At 59.8% G+C, this 24,213-nt stretch overlaps 2 protein-coding genes across 4 annotated transcripts in view; one reads left to right on the top strand and one right to left on the bottom strand.

Moving 5' to 3' along the window:
* Positions 1 to 10,964: 10,964 nt before the first annotated feature.
* On the top strand, positions 10,965 to 22,790 carry CABP7 (calcium binding protein 7). The gene is made up of 5 exons (XM_005567649.4): positions 10,965 to 11,495; positions 18,627 to 18,770; positions 19,608 to 19,720; positions 20,031 to 20,184; positions 20,420 to 22,790. The coding sequence occupies exons 1-5, from the start codon at positions 11,387 to 11,389 to the stop codon at positions 20,545 to 20,547; spliced, it is 648 nt and encodes a 215-aa protein (XP_005567706.1). The 5' UTR covers positions 10,965 to 11,386; the 3' UTR covers positions 20,548 to 22,790.
* Positions 21,909 to 24,213, bottom strand: part of ZMAT5 (zinc finger matrin-type 5) — a 31,122-nt gene continuing 28,817 nt past the window's right edge. For all 3 annotated transcript variants that reach the window (XM_045363842.3, XM_045363840.3, XM_065522299.2), the window contains exon 6: positions 21,909 to 22,299. In XM_045363842.3, the coding sequence (XP_045219777.1) occupies positions 22,170 to 22,299 (130 nt within the window). In that variant the 3' untranslated portion in view covers positions 21,909 to 22,169. The remainder of the gene's footprint in view (positions 22,300 to 24,213) is intronic.

Raw genomic sequence — 24,213 nt, 5'->3', positions numbered from 1 at the left:
GTCTCCTGAGTAGCTGGGATTACAGGCATGTGCCACCACGCCCAGCTAATTTTTGTATTTTTAGTAGATGGGTTTTCTCCATGTTGGTCAGGCTGGTCTCAAAATCCCGACCTCAGGTGATCTGCCCGCCTCAGCCTCCCAAAGTGCTGGGATTACAGGCATGAGCCACCACGCCTGGCCAGCCCCTGTTCCTTTTGATTGAGGCTGAGCTTGTGCAGGGCCTGATGGGTGTGGAGTGAGCACCTGTAACTTGTGCATGGTGCACAGCACATTCGATGCCTGTGATGTGTGCACACTCGCCACATGTATGTCTCCGCCTGCATCTGCCCTGGCCCTGGGTCCTCAGGGTATCAGACCCCTGTGTGTGCATATCCCTCCTGGCACCCAGACACCCAGCCACAGATGCATACATCTACACCAACAGCCCACGTCCACTCAGACCTGTTCGTGCACATCAGTGTCAGATGCCCACAGACATTGAGAGCCCGCGTGAGGTCCCTGTTCCTCTGGGGAGCAGGGCAGGTGAGCAGACGGCAGGAGATGTCACCTGGCCCTGCTGGCAGCCCTGGTTCCCAGAATGACCCCCCTCCCTGCTCTCCCATCCCTCCTCTGGGCCCAGCTAGCAAGGACACACCGTCCGTCCGCCCAGTGTCCTGGTCTCCTTGGACGCAGACAGAGCCCACGGAAGCGTCTGGCGCATCCTGACACGGCCGCAGCAGCTGCACCAGCACCCCCAGCCCCCTTCCCTGTGCCCAGTGCTGTCCTGCCTGTCCTTCCCCACCTGCTGGGCAGCTGAAGCAGCTGCTACTTGCCACCCACCGGGAGGGGGCTTCTTGCAGCAGTTACCACGAGGGGCCTCTGCAGCCCTCCTGCCTGACCTTGGATAGGTCCTTCCTCTCTCGAGGCCTCAGTTTTTCCCATCTGGAAAATCGGAGGGAGGCTGAACTGGCTTTCCAAGGTCCAGTCCACATCTGGCTGTGGGATTCTCCCAAAGGCCAGGACAGGAAGGTGGGGCCAGGGCTCTGGTGGGGAGATACAGGAAGAGGAAGCGGGGATTTAGGGACAGGCCTGCACCGCTGGGTTCAGGGCTCTGCTTCTAGTGCATTCTCTCAGTTCGTCCCCCCACCCCCCGTCTCCCAATGGGGCTTCGTCACCATTTTACAGATGAGGAAACTGAGGCCTGGAGAGATACTACGCAGGGCAAGAACCCCCCGCCTCCAGCTCCCTGCACTCCCGACACCGAGGGCTGGAGCGTGGGAGCCATGCCCAAAACATCCCGCACTCGCTGTCCTGCCCTCAGCCAGGGCGGTGGCGTTCCGGGAATGGCTGTCTCCAGAGCCAGGCCTCTCCCCACCCCCTGCTCCAGGCTCCTGGCTCTGAGCCCGCCCCGGCACTGCCCGTCCATCTGCTGTTGCTTCCTGGCAGGGCGAGTGGGCTATACATCACCTGGCCATGCCGAGGAGGCTGGGCCAGGCAGCTGGGCAGGGTGTTGTGGGCTCGGGTGCGACCCCCTCTGTGGGATGGCAGGCACTGACACCTGCCTGGGAACAGGGGTCTTCTTGGGGCCCCAAACCTCACTCCCACCCTGTAGATGGCAGGAGCCTGAAGGAGGCAGCTGGAGGCCACAGGGTGACCTGGCTGAAGGGGAGTGGAAGTCAGATTGACAGCCAGGAAGGTCCGAGGTGGCGCGGCTCTGTGGCATTTGGCAGGAGGACAGAGATTTTTATCTCCCCAACCCCCCCACCTCGCCATGCAATGTGCTGATGTAGGTCGCTGGGGCGCTGTCTCCTGACTGAGCTGCTGCCAGGGGGTTGCGGGGGGACAGGTGGGAGCCGGGGCAGCTGGAAGAAAAGGGGTCACAGCCAGGGGCGTCTCAGCCACCACTCCTGGCCCCAAACCCACACACCTGCCTCCGACCTGACCCTGCCTCCCAGGGCTGCTCCCGCAGGCAGCCTCTAGCTCTCCATCCATCCCACAACTAGTACAAGCACCCAGTGTGTGTCCCAACATGAGGGACGAAGCAGTGAGCAAAACCCAGCCCCAGGCAAGGAAGGAGTCTGCGGTGTCACCAGGAGAAGGGCGAGGTTTGTCTTTTATTTATTTATTTTTAAAGCTAGGGTCTCCAGAGAAGACCCAGGGAGAAGGTGAATTTTGAGTAAAGACCTTGACTGGGCGTGGTGGCTCCCATTTGGTAATCCTAGCACTTAGCAAGGTTGAGGCAGGAGGATTGCTTGAACCAGGAGTTGGAGACCAGCCTGGGCAACATAGTGAGACTCTGTCTCTATAAAATTTTTTTTTTAAATTAGACCGGTGTGGTGGCACACGCCTGTAGTCCCAGCTACTCGGGAGGCTGAGGCCCAGGAGGTGGAGACTGCAGCGAGCTATGATTGAGTCACTGCACTCCAGCCTCCGCGACAGAGTGAGACCCTGTCTCTAAAAAAGAGAAAAAAAGAAAAAAGAGAAGAAGAAAGAGAGAGAGAGAGAAAGAAAGAAAGAAAGAAAGAGGAAAGAAGAAGGAAGGAAGGAAGGAAGGGGAGAAAAGAGAAAGGAAAGAAAGGAGGGAGGGAGGGAAGGGAGAAGAAAGAAAGAAAAAGAATAGGAAAGAAAGAAAGAAAAAGAAAGAAGGAAAAGAAAGAAGGAGAGAAAGAAAAAGAAGAAAGAAAGAGAAAAAGATGAAAGAAAGAAAGAAAGAAAGAAAGAAAAAACAAAGAAAGAAAAGAGAGAAAGAAAGAAAGAAAGGCCTGAAAAAGTGAATGTGTTTGGGAGGAGAGCATTCCTGGCAGAGCACACAGCAAGTGCAAGGGCTCTGGGGTGGGACTGTGCCTGCCAGGCGAGGCCAGCAGAGCAGGAGAGCTGGGGGAGAAAATGAGAGTAGAAAGGGGAGGAGGGAGACACTGTGGGTCCTGGGGCAACTTTGCTGACTTCAGCTCTTCCTTGGAATAGGGTGGGAGCCACTGGAGGACTGGGAAGGGGCCGTGCAGTTTGGGGGAGTGATTGGTGGTAGCTTAGGGGCCCAAAGGGAGATGCCGGAGGGTCAGTGGGAGGGGCCTAGAGGACCAGGGTCTGAGCACGTGACAGAGGCCCTCTGCCGTCTGTCTGTCCTCCTGCTCTCCCTTCTGCTCCCTTTTTTTTGCTTTCTCTCACTCATTCATCCAGCAGGTATTTGCCGAGTGCAGGCACAGGTCTAGCCTTTTATGAACTCAATCCAAGGGACACTTCGCCCTCCCCACCCCCTAGCAAGGCACCTCCAATGTCCGCCCTGCAGCCTGGGGTGGAGGCCAGGCCACCTCAGCCCCTCTCCACACTCCAGATGGTCAGCCCAAGTGCCGCCTCCTGTGGGTGTAGAATGAACACCCGTGTACTGGTGTACAGGGCTGTCACACACACGTCTAGGACCAGCCTGGAGCACACAGGATGTCCTCTTCCCTCCTGGGCCTCAGTTTCCTCATCTGAGAAATGATTGGAGGACAGGACCTAAAAGCCTGTCCTATTCTAAAATAAAGACATAGGCCGGGCACGGTGGCTCAAGCCTGTAATCCCAGCACTTTGGGAGGCCGAGGCGGGTGGATCACGAGGTCAGGAGATGGAGACTATCCTGGCTAACATGGTGAAACCCCGTCTCTACTAAAAAATACAAAAAACTAGCCGGGCGTGGTGGCGGGCGCCTGTAGTCTCAGCTACTTGGGAGGCTGAGGTGGGAGAATGGCGTGAACCCGGGAGGTGGAGCTTGCAGTGAGCCGAGATCACACCACTGCACTCCAGCCTGGGAGACACAGCGAGACTCCGTCTCAAAAAAAAAAAAAAAAAATAAATAAATAAATAAATAAATAAAATAAAATAAAATAAAGACATACTGTGGTTACCCAGTGCCCTGGGGGTCACCAGTGCCAGAGGACAGTGCTATGGTTCTGCCTGTGCAGGCTTGGGCACCAGTGCAGGCTGTGGCCATGGGCCAGGCTGCACAGAGCCCTGTGAGCCCCAGAAAGCCCAGGAGACAGGTGTGTGAGGACATGGAGAGGGACTTGGCTGGGGGAGCCCCTCCACCCTGGCCTGTGGGGACCTGGGCAGTGAGCTCTGGAGTCCCTGTGTGAAATGCGCTCATGGCCCTCTTCCTCCTGACCTGATGGGACCCTGAGTCTAGGAGGAGTGGTGTGTAGACCCCTGGCCAGGCCCCCCTCACCCAGCTGCCCCAGGAGTAGCAGGAGAGCAGGAGGTCTTAGCAATGACCCAGTTGTAGCCCGGGAAGGGGCCCCGCCCCTGTTCCCTGCCCTTGGCCCTGCATAGCCCCTCAGCTCACCCGGACCCCTGCAGCTCCTCTAATTACACAGCCATAAAGCACAAATCTCTAACGATCCAATTAGTAACGCTGTTACTGCTCTGTCCAGGACTAAAATTACCAATTAAACTGCTGTCGATTTTATCATCACTTAGACTCGACACAAATGGGGCACTGCAGGCCTCAAAGCCCATCCTCGGACCCTTGGGTGGGGGGCCAGCCAGGGCTGTGGGCCTAGCTTAGTCCCTTCATCCATCAGGGCCCTCATACCCCACTCCAGTCCAGTCCCCAACATCAGGGACTCCACAGGATTAGAGCCCAGTTCCCTGTAGATCCGCTGGTGGCAGTGCCTCCAGTCTGGGCCTCCCTCATGTTCCCTGGGGACAAAACACATCTAGTCTCAGTGTCGGGCTCCTCTCAGCAGCTGAGCCCTGAGACAAGGGATAGGGGTGCTATCTGAAGGCCTGGCCCCACGTCCCCTGTTCTCCTTCCTCTGCTCCTCTAGCTGCCGCAGGCTCAGGGTGCCAACCTCACAGGGTGTCCCCCAGTGTGGAGAGAGGTTCCACTCCGATGCGGTGTCACAGGTTAGTATTGTCCTTCTCCCAGTTGATGAGCAGGTGCCCCTGTAGGGGCCCCCAGTGTTTTATCTCAAAACGGGAAATATATTGGAGCAAAAAGGTCAAGCCCAGGGACTCGATGAATACTAGCCTTTGACTTCAGAGGGGTGAGCTCCCTGTCTCTGGAGGTGTGCAAACAGGCTGCACCCAGGCCACATGGTGGCAGGCAAAGACAGCAGGTCATGCACAGGGAAGGGGCAGGGTTGGACTGGATAACTGAAGCCAGATCAATCATTTGGTCCTCTTGGGAAAGAATTCAAGATGTTCAGTCTCCTGCTCTCCATTCCTGCTCTAGAAGTACTTCCACAAAGAGAGAGGGACAGGGGCAGGGCAGGGCAGGGCAGCAGGAAGGGTCCAGTCAGCCAAAGATGGGGAGGCAGCCACAGCGTGAACACTCAGCCCAAGGCAGGTGTGCTAAAGGCTCCTGGTCCATGACATTGCCAGCTGACGCCAGAATATTTGTGCTGTCCTGGGCCCTGGGCTCAGCGTCTCTCATCCCTTACTCATCCTGAGAAACAGGTGCCCTTATTCCCAGGTGAGGCACCAAAACTCAGAGCTCCAATGACTTGCCCAGGGGTTGATAAACCCTTTAATGAAGCCATGCCTGTGCCCCCTAGCAGGACAAGGTGTGCCCGGCGAGGCCACAGAGCTGACCTGGCAGCACCTGTATATTTTAATGAACCCATTGTCCAGAAGAGGAAATCAAAGTGGAGAGGGTGTAACATAGCACCAAGTTCAAGGTCATCGTGGGACCGTTGATCACAGCCCTACTGGAGCTGCCGGTCCTGCTAGGAGAGAAGGAGGAGGGGAATTACCTGTGGTGGGAAGTGGGTATTCAGGGAGGGCAGAATCTATGGCCTCTGCTCCTTGCTAAGGAACAATGTTGTTCCAAGAACCTGCTGGGGACAGTGTCTGGAGGTGAATAAAATATTAATTTACCCGCAAACTCCTGAAGTCTATTTCAACACCTGCGCAGCTCCTGGTTGAAGTGGAAGCTTATGCACAAACCCTTTATGTGACACAGAGAGATGCAGAGAGGAGGGGGACAGGGCCCTGGGGGACTACAGGGTCCCAGCTTCGTTCTGCTCCAGGACCTGGCAAGGAGAGGTGACTTTCTTCCACCTATCACCTTAGGCTAATGCCCGGGCCGACGGGAGCTGGGGCCTCTTCTCAGGCAGCAGCCGCCCCAGGCAAGTTGGTCTCATCAGAGGCAACAGACTGAGGCAGGGATCTGGGAGCCCAGAGCAATTAGGAGCTGCCTCTCGCCTTGTCTCCCGCCAGCTGCCACAGCTGTCACTCAGGAAGTGGGCCGGCAGCAAGGGCTAGGCCTGCAGTACCCATGGTCCCCCTCCCATCTGTGAAGGTTCTGATCCCTGGGGCAGCCTCCCAGTCAGCAGCCTGGCCAGGCACTGGGCATAGATGGAGGCCCAGAGGACACAAGGGACAGGATCTCTGTGATTTCCTAAGCGGGACATCCCCAGGTTCCTCTCACCCCTATCCAGACTCAGTTTCCCTCTGGAGCATTGGTTCTAACCCTGGCTGTACCCTGGAAGCATGTAGAGGAGCTTTAGAAGAATACTCCTGCAAAGTTCTGCTCCCAGCCCAGACCAACGGAAGCAGAACCTTTCGGGGGGATGCAGGGCCACGGACTTGAATGTGTGGCAGGGCGAGCCAGGATTTTGCAGTTATTGACATCATCCCTGCCCTGAGGCTGGGAGCTTCTTTCCTCTGGAGAACATGTCTCCCCTCCCTTCCAGCTGAACCCAGTGCAGCCAGGGGAGACTGTCCTGGCATGACCTTGAACTTGATGCTTACACCCTCTCCACTTTGATTTCCTTGTCTGGACAATGGGTTCATTGATAGCCTTGGCCAGCTCTCCTAGGTCCCTCCATAGCTTCACCCTCCGCAGCTGGGCCCTTAGCCTGAGAGGGAGGCTCAGAAGGTCCAGTCTCAGACAGCAGCACCAGGCACTGTCACCTCAGCAGATCCCTGCAGCAAGCTGTGTGGTGGCAGCAACTCCATTGTACAGGGACGCAAACTGAGGCCAGGGCAGGGGCTACACTCAAGGCATAGAGCTGGTAGCAGGGGTCAGGCTTCATCCCAGCCACACTGGACTCTGAGTCCAGTGCTCTTTTCCCATCACTAAGTTCCTTCCCCCAAATAGCAACAAATTCAAGGGTCTGTCCCCTTCACTCTGTTTCCCTCACATGGACTCTTCCCTGTTGTCCTTTCCGCTCCTGTCACCTTCAGGAGCCGGGCATGTGAGTTCAGAAGGAGGTGGCCAGAGAAGAGCAGGGATCTCAGCAGTTGGGGCCTCTGGGTTCTGGCCTGCACCCCCTCTCAGCTCGGTCTGCATCTTCGAGTCTATAAATTCCATTATTCATTAGTCGACTTCGGGAGTTTGCCCGGACAATGAATATTTTATTCACCTCCAGACACTGTCCCCAGTGGGTTCTTGGAACAATATTGTTCCTCAGCCAAGGAGCAGAGGCCATAGCCTCTGGCCTCCCGGGACACCCCCTCCCTACCACCACTACCTCCCCTCCTCCAGTACCTTCTCCCCCAGCAGGAGCCCTGGCTTGGGTAGGGCTGCAGTTATTGGTTCCAGCATGACCTTGAACTTGATGCTTACACTCTCTTCACTTTGATTTCCTTGTCTGGACAGTGGGTTCATTGATAGCCTTGGCCGGCACTGGTGGGTCCCTTCACAGCTGCACACTGGGCCCTAGGCTCTGCCGGGAGCTCTCCCTGGTGCTGAATGTGGCAAGCGGATGCTGGCCTCAGACAAGAAGTCTCTGGCCAGGGGGGCAGGGATTATGCTGCTCTTGAAAGGAGTGGGCTCCAGTCTCAGGGGGGAAGAGTCTGGCCTCTGGACAGGGTAGTTCCCACCTCTCTCCCCTTGTCTCCTCCCCACTCGGGGAACCCCATCCCCGGAATCACAGGTTTCAGCGAGTCACCTCTCCCAGTGTCTCCAGCCCCCTGAGCCAATGATTAGTCAGCAAGGCCTGTGGAGAACCCCTCTGGGGAGGACCTGAGGCCCAGGCATCTCCCGGTGGGCACCCAGGGAGTGCAGTGTGATGGCAGCAGCACCTTCCCCAGATGGGGGAGCGACAGACATAATTCACACCCTGTGATCATGCCATCTGCTACCCCATGACGCACAGAGGAGAGGACGGGGCTGCAATGCCGAAGGGCGGGGGCTGAGCGGGCAGTCATTCATTCATTAATTCTCTCATTCATTCATTTGACAGATGTTCATCCAGCCCCAGCCACCTTAGCCCATCCCAGTCCTGTGCCAAGCATGGGTCTGGAGAACCCAGACCTAGACCTGCCCTTCAGAGCTAAGAGAGGTCCTCTCACACTTCTGAGCTTTTGCCCACCCTCCTCCTGATCCCTGGAATTCCCTTGACTTGAAAAAAAAAAAGCCACCATGGGCCACGCTTGTAATCCCAGCACTTTAGGAGGCCAAGGCGGGTGGATCACTTGAGATCAGGAGTTTGAGACCAGCCTGGCCAACATGTTCTCTATGAAAAATACAAAAATTGGCCTGGCGCGGTGGCTCAAGCCTGCGATCCCAGCACTTTGGGAGGCCAAAATGGGTGGATCACGAGGTCAGGAGATCGAGACCATCCTGGCTAACACGGTGAAACCCCGTCTCTACTAAAAAATACAAAAAACTAGCTGGGCGAGGTGGCGGGCGCCTGTAGTCCCAGCTACTTGGGAGGCTGAGGCAGGAGAATGGCGTAAACCTGGGAGGCGGAGTTTGCAGTGAGCTGAGATCTGGCCACTGCACTCCAGCCTGGGCAACAGAGCGAGATTCCATCTCAAAAAAACAAAAAAACAAAAATTAGCTGGGCGTGATAGCATGTGCCTGTAGTCCCAGCTCCTCAGGAGGCTGAGGCATGAGAATTGTTTGAACCTGGGAGACGGAGGTTGCAGTGCAATCCAGCCTGGGCAACAGAGCAAGACTCCGCTTCAAAAAAAAAAAAAAAAATCCACCTGGACAGCAAGGCCAGGAGCTTCCCCTTCACAGGGCGAGTACCAACACACTCTGCAGCAGCCTCCCAGGGAGTCACTGGGAGCTGGTTTCCTGCCAACCTCTCAGCAGGCTCTAGCCCACCCTCCCTTGACCCAGGGGTTCTGATTTAGAACTGACAGACCTGGGCCGGCACAGCCTGGACATTTAGTAAACGTGGAACGACTGAGCTGCTGCTGTGCCTCACTCTCTCAATCAATTCTCAAAGCTATAATTATTATTAATTCTTATTCCTTGGGAGTGATGGTCATGCAATAGGAAACTCCCAAGAGTTTCAGGGAGGTGCTGCCTGGCACCTTTCCTACATTATGTCACTTCATCCTCACCACTGCCTGGGATGCCGCACTGCCACCTTAACTTCACAGGCAGGGAAACTGAGGCCATGGCAGGTTAAGGGACATGACCGTAGTCCCACAGTGAGGAGATGGTGGATGCAGAAGCCCCAATCTGCCTGGCTGTTGGTGCTGGGTTCTTTCTTCCTCAAGTCTCTGCTCCATCAAATACACTGGGGAAGCTAAAGGCATTCAGCTGTAGCAGCGGAAGTTCAGAATATGGGACAGGTGGGCAAGCAGAGTTTGGAGTGGGGTGGGAGCTTTTCTGGGGCTGCTCTCACCTCCAGCCCCCCATCCCAGTGGGCAGCCAGCTAGCCTGGAGAGGCCTGGGGAGACGGACAGACAGTTGGGGTCCTTCCTGGCTCCTCTGCAGGTTACAGATGTTTCTAGGAGCTCCCTCCAGAGCAGGGCCCAGGAAGTGCTGGGCCCAGGCTGGGCCAACCCTAATTGGCTGGGGCTAGCATCTCTCACTGAGCCCCTTCTCCCCAGACCCTGAGACAAGGCTGTTATTAATCAGTAACAAAAACAGAAACAAGCAGAAAAGTGTAATTAGCTTGGGAAGGGCAGGGCAGGGCTGGGTAGGGCTATGCAATCAGCATTCCTGCTGGGACCTTTAGCTGATTGGGCCAAAGGGGGCAGGGAGGTGGTCCCAATAGGGGGATTCAGGGGAGCACCCAGAGATGGGGCCACAGCCAGGCCAGAAGGTCACCTCCTCCCATGCACATCTGTGCACCATATGCCCACACCACTCCCAGCCCCAGGGCCTGCACACCTCCCCGGGCCTGCCGGCGTACAACCTTTCCACACACAGGTGGCCACACGCTCCCGACATTTGTCCATCTGCATATGGAGTCACAGACACCTGTGCACGTGCCCAGTGGCACACACACGCCCTCATGGATAGCAGACATATGCACACGCAGGCTGCTCCCTCAAACACCTGCCCCCACCCCAGCTCTGGGGTGCCCACGTGCCCTGGGGCCTGGGGAAGCCCTGCACATACATTAGGTTTGACCTGCAGCCATGTGAACTGGCAGGCCCTCACACCACACCCCACAGGCACCGGGCCATGTCACTGTCCCGAACTGCCCTGGGGGCCATGAGACACTTTGGCTTCTCTTCTGCAAGCTGAAAGGTAGGGGCTTGGGAAGGGTCCAGGACTGGGGCCCCATTGTGGGGAGCAAGGTCAGCGGCAGAGTGTCAGTCATAGGCAGGGCAGGAAGTCTACCCCAGACGTGTACCCAGCTCTTACCTGCTGTCCCTGCCCTGTGACCTTGGTCAACGTCCTTCTCAGCCTCAGTTTCCCCACCTTAGAGCCTCCTGGCACGGAAACGGTGATTCTTCTTGAGGACCCAGGTGCTTGGGGCCGGTATCACCTCTCTGGGTCTCCTGTTCTTAGTTCCCGGCTCTCTGCTCCTGGTGCGTGGATGGGGGGAGGTGAGCCAAGGGGCAGGAAGGAGGACCCCCGCAACCCAACCCCTCCCTGGTCCTAGTGGCTGCAGACTTAGGGTGAGGGGGGCCAGTGATCAGAGGGGAGCCCTAGTGGGAAAGGGGAATCGGGGCCGAAGGGGAGAGGGAGCCCCTGGCAGGTTTGGGGCGGCCGCTCAGGGGCCGGCGGCGGGAAGGGGCGGGCTGGGGGTGGGGAGCGCGGAGGGGGCGGGCGGGCGGCTGGCGGGGGAGGCGGGGAGCGCAGCCAGCGCGGCACAGAGCGAGCGAGCAAGCGAGCGGAGAAGCGCCTAGAGCCTGAGCGCCGGGCCGGTGGCGGCCGCGCCGGCGAGCGGACGAGCGGGCGGCGAGCAGCGCGGAGCGCGCGGGGCACCGAGAAGCGGGCGCGGCGGGCACCGCGGACGGCAGCCGGAGCTCTCGGAAAGGCCAGAGCGGCGCCGCCCACGCCGCCCCTGCGGGGCCCCGGCTGGGAGCCCGACAAGGGAGCGGGCGGCATGGCCTGGCGGCCCGGGGCGCGGGGGCGCTAGGCCCCCGGAGGGGCGCCCCCCGCCTCGCCGCTGCCGCCGCCGCCCTCCGCAGCCGCGCGCCCCGCCCGCTCCAGCCGCCCCCGGGGCCGCCACCGGCCCATGAGCCCCGGCCTCAAAGTTTGCGGCGGGCGGGCGGGCGCGGAGCCTCCAAGATGCCGTTCCACCCGGTGACGGCGGCGTTGATGTACCGGGGCATCTACACCGTGCCCAACCTGCTGTCGGAGCAGCGCCCGGTGGACATCCCGGAGGACGAGCTGGAGGGTGAGTGTCCGCCGGGACCCCCGCCCCGCCGGCCCTCCTACCTGTGCGCCCAGGTGAAGCGCCGGCCAGGGGCGCGGGGGCGGGGGGCGGTCCGCAGGTGCCGGCTGCCAGGTGGGCGCCCCAGCGAGCAGCTGCGCGCGGCGGCAGGACCGGTCCGCACTCCAAGGCGCCGCTGTGGGGGTCGCCCAGGCGGAGGGCGGCCCAGACCCTGCCCGCGTGGCCCCCCGCGCTGCGGAAACTTGCCGGGCCCCGCAGCGGGGTCACGGGGCCGCGCAGTCCGCGGTGACGGTGCGGCAACGCGGCAGACTGGGGCTGGGGTACGCGCTGAGCCCCCAGCGCCGGCCCGGCCGGAGCACCCGCATCCTGATCCCCTCCGCGGCGCCCGCCCGCGGCTCTCTGCTCACATTGACATTCCGCTCGTGTCGCTTTAAAAATTCAATCTGCTCGGGCAGCAGAAGAAGGGGAGAGGGCGACTGCCCTGCTCTTGCCCGCTGCCGGGCCGCCCCCGTCCCCACCTGCGACCGTAGCCGCTTCCCTGCAGCCCTGCGGGGACCCCTAGCCCGGCGCGCCGGGAAGGCGGCCCGGGAGGCGGTGGCGACAACAAGTGGCCGGATTGGGCGGCTCAGTCGCGATAGCCAAGCCTGGAAGGGAAAGCTAGAGAGGCCAGGACCCAAACCTGCCCCCACCCCGTTCTCCTTGCCTCTCAGACACGCAGAAGGATGGCCGGCCGCTGGCTGGGTTAGGTCAGAGTAGAGGGCAGGGGCAGGGGTCCGGGACAGTGTGTCCTGAGGAGCAGTGAGACCCCTGGGGCCTGCCCAGCTCCTTCCCTGCTGGGCTGGGGGAGGTGCTCAGGTTTCCCCTCCCCCCAGACCTCCTGGAGCCCCCATATGGAGTGGAGTGGGGGATCTGGGCTGATGGGGGTCATGGCCTCCTGGGATCTGCTTGTCTGCTGTTGCCAAGGGGCTGAGCTCACCCAGAGGATGGGCCTCTTGGGGTACCTTGGATCCAGGGGTCTCTGAGATCTGGAGGCTCATTAGGGCCTGGGAGGGTGCTGCGGAGACCAGCACAGTCAGGGAGGATGGTGGGAGCCCAGGAGAAGCCATGGAGGGAGGTCCGTCTTCAACCCAGGCCCAGGTGAGGGCAGATCTTAGAGGAGTCAGATTGGGTCGGGGGAAGATCCAGAGAGAGAAGGCAGCCTCTGCCACGCTCACTGCACCACAGGCATGAGCCACAGGCTCCTCACCAGCTGCCCCCGCAAACCCTCAGATGCTGGGAGAGCTGTGGAGACAGGGTCTGGGGTCTGATGCGGACAGGACAGATGGATGATTGGGGCCCCCTGACATGACCTCACCATTCATCCCTAAGACCCAGGGCCAGAGCCTCCTTCAGAGCCTGGGGAAAGGAGGGGTACGATGGGGGGCGAAAGATCAGGAGATGGAGCATAGGCCTTCTCTTCCCCACCTTTGTCCCCTCCAGCCCCGGGCCACCTCAAATCTCCTGCCGGTTTTTCCCTCCAGAGGTCCTCGTCCATCCATTCCTCCTGGCCATCCAGGCAGGAGTCACCATGTCTCCCAGACCCCAGGCAGCTTCCACTTCACTCCCTCCCCTTGCTCCCAGCACCCCCACCAGGACCCTGGCACCCCGACTCCAGGCTTTGCTGGGTCCCTCCTCTCCTGATCTCCAGTCCTGGAGTACACTCCCTGAGGAAGGGGAGAGGCTGAGAGGCTGGCTGCAGGGGCGAGGGGCTGCAGGGTGGGCAGCGCAAGGGCAAGGCCGTAGGCTCCCCAACCAATGACATGGTGTGCTGGCAGGAGCCCAGCAGCGTTAGTCACCAGCCACAACAAGTGCCCTCCCTGCTTCACTCCTGTCCCCTTCTCCTGGGCCCTGGGGAGCTGAGGGGCCCTGACTCAGGGGGCATCTGAAGGGCAGGGCCCTCCCTGGGATGGGCAGGTGGGGTCGTGGAGTAGACAGATGCCTGGGTGGTCCCAGCTCATCTCTGGGCCAGTGGGCAGCTACAGATGAAGGCAAGAAGTTTTCCATGACCAGCCCCCTTCTTGGCTGCAGGTGCCCTAAAAGCCCTCTGCCGGCCCCAGGTCCCTTTCAGCAGTCCTTGAATGCCAGGGCTGGCCGTTCCTGGCACGGATCCCCCTCTGCCCTCTGCAGGGCCTCATGAGTGCTCCTGCCCCAGGGCAGTCTGGGCGAGACCCAGGCCCTTTGCTGGGAGGACGCCATCAGCGGAGGAGCCACATGTGCCAGGAAGAGGGAGCTGGGCAGCCCGGGATGAAACGCTGCAGACAGTACGTGCCTGCCGCAGAAATCCAGGGGGCGGTCAGTCTGAGCGGAAAGGAGGACCAGCCAGGGAGGTGGGAAGCACAGAGTTAAGATGAGGGCTTCCCAGCCAGGCGGCGCTGGGTTTGAGTCTCTGCACCTTCAGCTCATGGAGTGACCTTGGGCAATCGCTCACCTCTCTGAGCCTTGGTTTCCCCACCTATAGAAGGGGGGCTGGTGACGGAGCATGCAGTGAAAGTACCTAGCCCAGGGGCTCAGCGACCCAGCTGCAACATGAGGGGAGGTCCTGCAGGGGTAAGAGGCTGCAGCGTGCAGGGCCCAGGCCCATGAGGGTGTGCAGGAGGCTGGGCCAGAAGGGCAGGCTGGCAGGGAGGTCTGGGTGGAAAAGGCCCTGAAGGTCTGGAAAAGGTGCCTGGGGACCTGTGGCCCTGGGGAGGCATGGAGGGCAGTTGGCAGGGTAGGAACGTGGTTGTGCAGAGCTGGCCTGAGGCCCACCCAGGCCCTATGAGGGAGAGGCACAGGCTCTCCTAGATCACCTCTGTGTGCCCACCATGGCTGGGACACACACCTTTTCCAACATGCACACACAGTGGAGTCCTCCGGGAACACTGAGGCTGGTCCCAGCATCATCAGCGGACTGAGTACCTGAGGGTGGGAATGGGGTGGCTGCAAGTCCTAGGCCTTTCTGGCCGAAGAGAGGAGGAAGGAGTCAGACCTCCAGGCAGACAGTCCCCAGGGCAGGGCTCTGGGGCTGACACTTGGCCTGCCCAGTCAGTGAGTGGAGCCTTCATTGAGAGTGGCCGAATGGGGGCCTTTAGGGCAGGGGAGGCTGGGGAGTCCCCTTTCCTACCTCTCTGCCCTGCAAGCCCAGCAGCCGCCTCTGCACAGCCAAAAGCTCAGGCAGGCCAGAGTGGTGGGGCATGGGGCCAGTGCCGCGGAGAGTAGCAGCCGCTGCGGAGGATGGACACTACCCTCTTCAGTGACCTCCAACCAGTGCCCGTCCTCTGGACTCCGGCTCCCTGATGGAGTGTGGATGTCCCTTGGAGTCTGCTGGGGACTTGGGCTGTGATGAAGCTCCACAGGTTGGGAAGGAGATTGGGGGGTGTCAGGCTGGAGGTGGCAGGTAGGGGACAGGTCAGCCTGGAAAGCTGGTCGCCCTGCCAGCCTATTCCCGGACCAGCATCTCCATGCCAAGATGGAGCCCGGTGGGCTTCCCTTGGCCCCACGGGACGGGAAGGGAGCAAGGCTTTCGGAGAAATGCACCCAGCTGTGGGGTGCTGATGGCACAACGGTGGCAGGAAATTGCGACACCCGCCCCACTCAGGGAGCCCCCAGCAGAGTCTGTGCTTCGGTGATAGTGCCAGAGTTGCTCCCCATCTCACAGATGAGACACCCGAGGCTTAGAGAGGGATGTGACTTGCCCAGGCCACTGGGCAGCTAAGCAGGAGAGCCAGAATCCAAGCCCACGCCTCTGGTCCTGGCAACCGCCAACAGGAAGGGCGGCCTGGCGTCCCAAGCTCACTCAGTCCTCCCTCTTCTTCTGGCTCTGCTATCTGGGACGTTCTGATTTATAGCATCCATCTCTGAGCCAGGACCAGCCAGACACATGCTTGATTTTCTTGCTTAATCATCCCAGCAGCCCCATTGTACAGGTGAGCAAATACGTGCCCAAGGTCACCCCGCCAGGATGTAGGAGGGCTGGGACTTGACCCTCTGTCTCTGCTGCTTCAGGCTGCCTCCCTGTCCGGGAAGGTGGTACCTGAACCTGGCCTTTGTGGGTGGGTGGGAGTCGGTTGGGGCTGGGGCTGGGCTGGGGCAGGGTTCCCAGTACAGGCAGAGGCACCGAGGTGAGACTTTGTGGTGTGTTGGATGCGCCAAGGAGGGGTGTTGAAGAGATTCATGCGTGGGGAGGTGGCAGTGTGTGGATTTACCCAGTGGCCTGGGAAGGTTAGCCTTGCCTGAGAAACAGCTGCTGGGCCCGCAGAGCCGCCTCTGAGCTCATCGCCTGCCCGTGCATCCCAATATTCACCTGCCCTTCCCTCGCTCTCCTCGGCCGAGTGCATTTTCTCAGGGTCTCCAGCAAAGCAACCCAGGGGCTCCAGCAAAGCAGCCCTGGGCTCCGGGAGCTCCCGAAGTGTAGGAGGGATGGCCTGGAGCTCAGCTCACAGCAGGCAGGGGAGGGGCAGCTCCCACTGCAGCTCCTACTGTGAGTCCAGGACTTTGCCATCCCACCCAGACATCTCCCAAGCTGGACCCCGCAGAGGAGGAAACGGAGGAGGAGGAGGAGGACGACGCAGAGAACAGCAGTGCCAGACCCTGGTCCTCCTTCCCCACACCAGCATCTGGCCCCCACCCGTCTTCAGCTTGATGCCCCTCTTCCACGGGTGGTCCGCAGGCAGGTGGGGATGGCGACCTTTGGGTCTGGAGAAGGGATTGAGCAGCCTCCTCAGCCTCCCCATCTGCTTCTTGGCTGCTTGGGGAGTGGAAATAAACGCGTCCCCTAACCAGGACTGTTGGTGGGCTCTGAGTAGCGGCCCACAGCGAGCAGCATGTGAACTTCCGCTCAGAAGAGCCGGAGAACTCTGTGTGCTCCAGATGGGTGGGCTCCCCACATCATTCATTCATTCATTTCATCATTCATTCAGCAAATGTTTATGCTTGAAGAGGCAGGCCCCGTTCCAGGACAGGGACACAGCCATGAGCAAGACCAGCCCCTGCCTGCTGTCATGGCCCTCGTAGTGCACAATCCAGCGTGGCCCATGTAAGGATGGGACAAGAGCAGAGCCTGTGGGGTCCCAGAGGAGGGCCAGAGCTGGCCAGTGGGGGACAGGGAGGGCACCAGGGAGATGGTGCCGTTCAAGCTGAGAACTGGGGTTGTGTCAGGGTTTGCCACAGTGAGAAGAGCACTTCAGGCAAAATAGGCCACGTGTTCAAAGGACTGGAGATGGAGCAGTCCTGGTGCCCACAGGACCGAGAGGGCCCCTAGCCTGGATGGAGTTCAGGACACCTGGGATGGGCAGAACATGCGGCCGGGCCAGGAGGCCAACAGCAGTGGCCGGAAACCTAAGCATGTGTGTGCAGATGCCTCCAGCTCCACCTGGAGGCTCTAGGGACTGGAGTCCCCTCAGCAGCCCCCGTGGCTGTCAGGCCTCAGCTCACACATCTCCCGTGACGGGGAGCACACCACCTCTTCGGTGACCCAGGAAAACTCGAGGTGGGAATTGACCTGGAGTTCCCAGAGTCCAGGGTTTGCAGAACCCTGTGGCCCTGGCACAGACCTCCCCGCCCAGCTGCTTCCCTGGCCCCAGGGCCACTGGTCAGGAGACAAGATTCCCAGGTCCTGGCGGGGGTGAGTGAAGGGCAAGTCCAGAGTCAGAAAGTCTGGGGGCCCAGGCAACCCTGGTGCACACACATGAGCCTGTCTGACCCTCAGGGCTTGGGTATGGACACCGGTGGGATGAGCCTGATAAGGGTGGGGCCTCCGTCCAAGCCACCTTGTCGTGTGGCCTGGGACATGTGGCCATCCTCTCTGGGCCATGGCCCCTAGTCTGTGGTGAGACCAACAGGCTGGGCTAGGCTCCCCTGTCCCCCCAAGACTAGGGAATGACTCCAAAGTGCAAGGTCCTGTGAGCAGTTTCAGGGTCCATGGACTCTGAAGGCAAGGCCTGGGCCAGCCCAAGCAGCAGCAGCTCCGAGCCCACGCTGACTCTGGGCCGGCCACCCGGCCTCTCTCAGCCTGTTTCTGGTCTGCAGCATGGGCACCTCGCCTATGTCTCTACTTTTAAACACACAGATACGCACCCTCTCTCGCATAAGAATCTTGATTCTGCCTGCTGAAAGCTAAAAGCCCACCCAGGGGAACAGCTTAAGCAAAGGCCAGGTGGCTGGCAAGCAAACAAGGGGATCCCCAGGGAGCTGGAGAGAGCGCTTTGAGCCCCATCCCCCGACCCCCAAAGGCAGATGCCCTTTAGGGCCCTGCTGGGGCTGTGATGATTAAGGGACAGCAACCCTTAAAAACAGAGAAACAGAAGAGACAGAAGTACAGCTAAGGTGACAGGTGAGGAGCCTCTCAACTGTGTGCCAGGGAGTCCCCACCATCATTCTGCCCGTTTCACTGTGGGTAAAACTGAGTCCGGCCCAAGGTCACAGGTTGGGTTCCTGTTCCCCGGGCTCCCAGCACAGTGCATTGCTCACCACCTGAGTCACCGAGGTTGCCAGGCCTCAGTCTTCTACTCCGTACAGTGTGGAGGGCGACCCCCACCCAGTCTGATCTGGCCTGGACCTGGGGGGCCTCCATCCCCCCCTGTCTTCCCTGAACCAAACAGGTCTGTGCCGCCTGCCCGTCAGCCCATTAGTCTGGAGCGTGCCGCCTCACGTGGTTGCCATTAGCGAGTGTTGGCCGGTGTTAAGGATCTGAGCCTGGGGGAGGAGGCGCAGCGGGATGGGGATGGCGGGGGAGGGGGGATGGAAGGAGTGGGAGCGGGCGGGGAAGCTGTCAGCGGGGCCGAGGAGATCCAGCGTCCTCCCCTGCACGTGGTCCCCACCACATGGGGTCGTTGTGAGCACACCAGCAGAGGCCGTGAGAGCCTGGCACAATCGGATTCCGATAAGTCACTGCTGGGGGACCCTTAGCCCTGCTTTGCTGCCCTGCTCAGCCTGCTCAGAAGTCCCAGAATACTGCACCCTTGTGTACCCTCGGGCCATGCTCTCACCAGATCTGCAGGCTCTGGGTTGGGCTCTCAAAGCCATGCTCAGGCTGCGGGGTTGGTGATCCTGGGGGTCTGGAAAGGGGGTCTGTTGGGGACCGGGGTGAAGTCCCAGCCTGCTCCATTCTCTCCTCAGAGATCCGAGAGGCCTTCAAGGTGTTTGACCGTGATGGCAATGGCTTCATCTCCAAGCAGGAGCTGGGCACAGCCATGCGCTCACTGGGTTACATGCCCAACGAGGTGGAGCTGGAGGTCATCATCCAGCGGCTGGACATGGATGGTGAGCACCCCCCCCACCTCGGTTTCCCCACCTGGCACCTGGGCCCTGGAGGTGGGGCAGGGACTGGGGCTGGGGCCTGAGCTGCTGAGGCTGCATCCAAATTGGGTCTCTCACTCCCCTGACTCCCACCCTCAAAGTCCGTGGCAGGTTGCAGCCCAGTCTGGCCCCATTTCTCAGCCTGGAGAATTGAGGCCAGAGAGGTAGTGACAATTCCAGCCACATGCAGGGCTCAGAGACGGCTCCTCTCACTCTGTGTTGACAAGTTTTAAAGTACAGAGCAGTAAAAGGGTGCAATAAATACTCCAGTTCCCACCACCTGAGATAAAATCGCTACATGAGTTGTGTTTGCCACCTGGCATTTTATTAAGGAAAAGTTCATAAGAAGGAATGGTGATGCCAAGACCCCTCTTTATCATGCCTGGGCCCTTCTCCTGTTCTCCATCCAGAGGCCAGGTGACAGCCTGGGCAGGTTGCCCCACTCTGAGCTTCAGTTCCTGTCTATATGGTAGAGGACGGCCCACCCCAGGATGGCTGCAGGGTGCTGGGAGCAATGGAGGGTTCTGGGTGAAATAGGAGAGTCACGGCCCATCTGCTGTCTACCTCCACCTCCCCTTGTAAGGCCTCATCACACTGGGTGGCTTCAGCGTCAGCCCAGAGCCTGGCACTTGGTAGATGCCCCTGACACTGACTCAAGGCTCAGAGAAGGTGGGTACCTGCCTAAGGTCACCCAGTAGGCCCAAGGTATATCAAGACTCCATCCCAGGTCCTTTGGGCCCTGGGCTGCGGGCCTGGTCCTGGGCCCGACCCACTGATTGATTGGCCCTGTGCCTCCTGCAGGTGACGGTCAAGTGGACTTTGAGGAGTTTGTGACCCTCCTGGGACCCAAACTCTCCACGTCAGGGATCCCAGAGAAGTTCCATGGCACTGACTTTGACACTGTCTTCTGGAAGGTATGCCCTGGCTAGTTGGGACCCAGGGCTGTGCACACTGTGGAGTGCTGTTCTGCGGCCAGTGAATGGCTGGGCCTGCACTGTAAAGGGGGGATGACCACTTCAGGCTTGTGTCCACTGGACATTTCACCTCTCAGAGGGCCATAGGCTCCCTGGGAAGGCTGGTGTTGGTCAAGGACTCTGGGGGAATGGAGCTAGTGTTTTCCAGCCCCCCAGAATCTGGAGGCCTGTCACTGGGCCTGTGTGGCCACGGGGTGCTGGGTGGGGGCTGTGGTGGCTGTCAGAGCACCGTGTTTTCCCCCTCTGCAAGTGCGACATGCAGAAGCTGACGGTGGACGAGCTGAAGCGGCTGCTCTATGACACCTTCTGCGAGCACCTGTCCATGAAGGACATAGAAAACATCATCATGACGGAGGAGGAGAGCCACCTGGGCACAGCCGAGGAGTGCCCCGTGGACGTGGAGAGTGAGTGACTGGCCCTGGAACCCCACGGGTGGGCTTGATGTCTTGACCAGGGGGATGCACGGTGGGGGGGGGGTGTCTGCAGAGGGGGACTGGGGGCCGCCTTGCCTGTCCCAAGCCTCTGTCCCATTGGGGCACCCCATGGGATGAGCCCATGTACCGAAGGGCAAGCAGCTCCTAATTCCATTTTTTCCATGTCCCCTTCTGTCTCCCTGGTGCTCCCGGCGGGCGGCCACAGCCTGCTCCAACCAGCAGATCCGCCAGACGTGCGTACGCAAGAGTCTCATCTGCGCCTTCGCCATCGCCTTCATCATCAGTGTCATGCTCATTGCGGCCAACCAGGTGCTGCGCAGTGGCATGAAGTAGACGCCACCTGGATGCCCCATCCACCACATGCGGTGCCCGCGGCCCGCCCCACCCCACCGCCACCTGCAGACCCCTCCCTTGGCCGGCTCCCTGGGCCGCCATCTGCGTGTACTTCAGGGCCTGGCTATCTGGCGAGCCCTCCCCACCCACCCGCAGGCCTCACCTGGAGCTGTGGTCTGGCTGTGGAGGGCCGGGTGGTGGCTGTGTCCTGTCCCCACCCTGTCCCCACCCTGGCCGATAAGGAGCACTCACTCTTCCTACCATCCAGGGGCTCCTGGGAAATTAAGGAGGGATTTGCACAAGAACCCCCAGGACCCAGTCGCTGCTGTGGTCCCTTGGGCAGGAGGGGGCACCCTGTGCCTGGAGACAGCAGCCTATCTGGGGCCACACAGCCAACCCAGCCCTGGTCCCTGAGGCTTGCCCAGGGCACTGGGCGGGGGGACAGGGGACAGAAAGCCTTCTCCTTGGGGAGGGTGGAAAGCCAGGGTGTCCTGGGCCCTGCTGCCTGGCATGGCCTGAGAAGGGCCTGGTCTTCTCCTGGGTCCCTTCCTCTGACCCTTGTTGGACCCCAACCCAGACCCCCTTTTTCCATGTATCTGCTGGGCCAGCCCATTTCATAGGTGAGGAACCCGAGGCTCAGGGGCTTGAGACTTGGCCTCAGTTCTTCCTTCTACAGGGATTTTCAGGAAAGGCAGAAGTGGAGGTGGTCCTGCAGCCCCCCACCTTCTGGGCCTCCCACCAGGGGCCCGGCCACCAAGGCCACATCGTCCACCACCCCAGCCTAGAGCCTAGAACTGTAGTCCAGCTGAGGAAGGAGGCAGAGCTGGGGCCTGAAGGCTCTGAGCAGCCTCCGGCCAGGGGGCTCCTCCAGGGCTGAACCTGAGGAGGGCCCCTGTACTACCTTCTGGGCCAAGAAACTGGCATAGCCCCGCACGGTCAGTGCCAAGAGGCTGCGCCAGGCCACTCTCTCAGCCCAGGGCCTGCCCTCCTGTGTCCTCTCACTTCTCTACGCCCTCAAGGCTGGAGACCCCGCTCCCATGCCCCAGCTGTGCCATCCAAAACACTCGGGCAGCAGCTCAGCATGGGCAGACATGGGGGCTGTGGATTCTTTCAGGGCGGGGATGGCAGATGGAGCCCTTGGGCTCCTTGGGCCTAGAGCCACTTCTTACTGGGCCACGGGGACAGCCACCCTGGCACACCCTCTGCCTGGCTGTGCTGAACCTGTGCTGGTCCCAAGGGAGAAGGGAGTGAGCTGGGTCACCTGGGGAAAATCTCATCTCATTCCCGCCCTGCCCGACCTCTGCCAGGGGCTAGAGAACAGAGCTGAGAGCACCCAGCGTGGGGAAACACAGCCAGACCGCTGTGGTGACAGACTTTCTTTATAAACATCTGGAAGTTTTCTGCCCCATCTTGATAAGGAGGAGGAGGCAGGTGGAGGAGAGTGGGCAGGAGCTGCCCGGTGCAGACCCAGGGCTACCCTTGCTGCGGCCGTGTCCTGAGCCTCCGTGAGGCCAACAGATGGTCTCAGAGCCTCCATGGGGCGTCACAGGAACAGGGCTTGGCTTCCTGCTTGTGACTGATGAGAAAAGTGACCACGTGGGGGTCAGTCGGGGGCAAGGGGCTCAGCCCCACTGGACTCTGGGCTGCAGGGGCCACCCCCCAGGTGGGGGTGCCCGCAGGGATGGGGGCAGCTCTTGGACTGGTGGCCAGCCCACGGGGTACTGGAAGACAGTGGTTCTGATGGGTTCAGCCCTAGAGAGAGAGAGAGAAGGGGGGAGAATTAGAGTGGGGTACAGCCCAGGCTTATGCCACTGTCGGCCCACCTGCCTCACCACCCTGGCTGTGGGGAGGGTCAGCTGCCTGCACGACTTTTCTGGAAGGCAGAGTCTCGAAAATAGGCAGACCCTCTGAGCCAGCGACCTCACCTCCAGGAACTGAGCCCAGGGAAACAGCGGGGTTGCGGGCAGACACTGAGCTACGAGAACAGCCATGGGACAATGGGAATAACCTTCGTGTCCACCTGTGGGGGACTGATTCAATACATATGCACGTCCACAGCAGAGAATGCCATGCGGCCTGTGTCAGAATTCAGGCAGACCTATATGCACTGATGAGGAAAGACATACTGTGTGATAGGGAGAAAAAGCAGCTTATAAAATAATGTATATAGCATGATACTATTTTTGTTTAAAAATATATAAAATATATAAATGCATAAAAAAATCCTGGAAGACACAGCAAAATGTTAACAGTGGTTCTATCTGAGTGGTGCCATTATGGGTGACTTTTTTACTCCTTTATACTTCTCAAAAGTTTTACAAGCACGCAAGCCTTTGAAATCAGAAAAAAATACTGTCTAAATGTTTTTAAAAAGCCTCATTTCTCATGCTACTCACTGTCCTCCTCCTCAACGTCCACCCCGAGCCACCTCCCCTGGAACTCAGGGTCCATGTAAGCACTTGCCCTAGGAGAAGCATCCTCCATGCCCAGCCTGGCGCACACTGCCAAGGCCCAGTGAGGGTCGCCCCCATTCTTCCTTCTGTCCCACACTCAGATTCTTCTGGCCTTGGGCCCCACCCAGGCTGCATCTCCAGGGCCACAGGGCCCTTCTCAGGTTTCAAAGTACTTTGAACCTTTGAGCACTCTGAACTCCCAACACCCCAGCTGCCTATAAACAACCTTTCTGGAAGGCAGAGCCTTGAAAACATGCAGACCTTTTGAGCCAGCAACCTCACCTCTGGGAACTGAGCCCAAGGGAATAGTGAGGTTGTGGGCAGCCACTGAGTTACAGCAATAGCCGTGAGACAATGGGAATAGCCTTCATGTCCAGCTGTGGGGGACTCAGTACATGGGCACGTCCACAGCAGAGTGCCATGCAGCTGCCGCCAAAATTCAGGCAGGAACTCATCTGTCTTCCGCATAGGACTGGAGTTCTCAGAGGATGTATACCAGGGGATAGGGGTAGGGTATATTTGTACCCCAATGTGCAGGGCCAGGCCTGGTGCCAGGAGGCCACCCAGTGACTGTGGAACAACAAAACAGCAATGCTGAAAGATCTTACTGACCAGGCGCTATTCTGGGCCACACACCATGACCAACAGAAACCTTAAGAATCCTCAGGCAAACCCCATTTTATAGATGAGGAAACTGAGGTGCAAGGAGTCGATCACGTGACCAAGTGACACCCTCGGGATGAGGCCTGAGGGCCTGGAATGCTAGCCCCACATCGGTTGCAGGCATGGCCCTCCCACTTCAGCTCCCTCTGCTCCGGCACACCCCCACACCCCAACATCCAGCCTTTAGGCAAGGTGAGGCCCTGGCAGCTCCTGGCAGGTTCAGGGGCCCAGTGGCCAGCCCTCTGCAGACAGAGAAGGGCTTGGGCCTGCTGAGAGGGGTTTGGAGAGGCCTCTGACCTCCGAGGGGCAGGTGGGGAGCCGGAGTCAGGAGCCCTGGGAGTTTCCCCTGCTGCACCCACCCAGCCTGCCCCTCTCTGGGCCAGACCTGCCATGCAGAGTCAAGGACTCCGGGGAGCTCTGGGTGCAGCCTCCAGGACCCCCAGGTGTGAGAGGACAGGGACATCCCCTGCTTCGTGGCTCACTGCCTGCTAGAAAGCGCAGAAGGCAGCTCCTGACATGATTTATGGCACTGGGGAGATTTCATAAACTC

Source organism: Macaca fascicularis, chromosome 10, assembly GCF_037993035.2.
Source record: "Macaca fascicularis isolate 582-1 chromosome 10, T2T-MFA8v1.1".
In the NCBI taxonomy this organism is placed as follows: Eukaryota; Metazoa; Chordata; class Mammalia; order Primates; family Cercopithecidae; genus Macaca; species Macaca fascicularis.
This window is presented reverse-complemented; position numbering and strand designations above follow the sequence as displayed.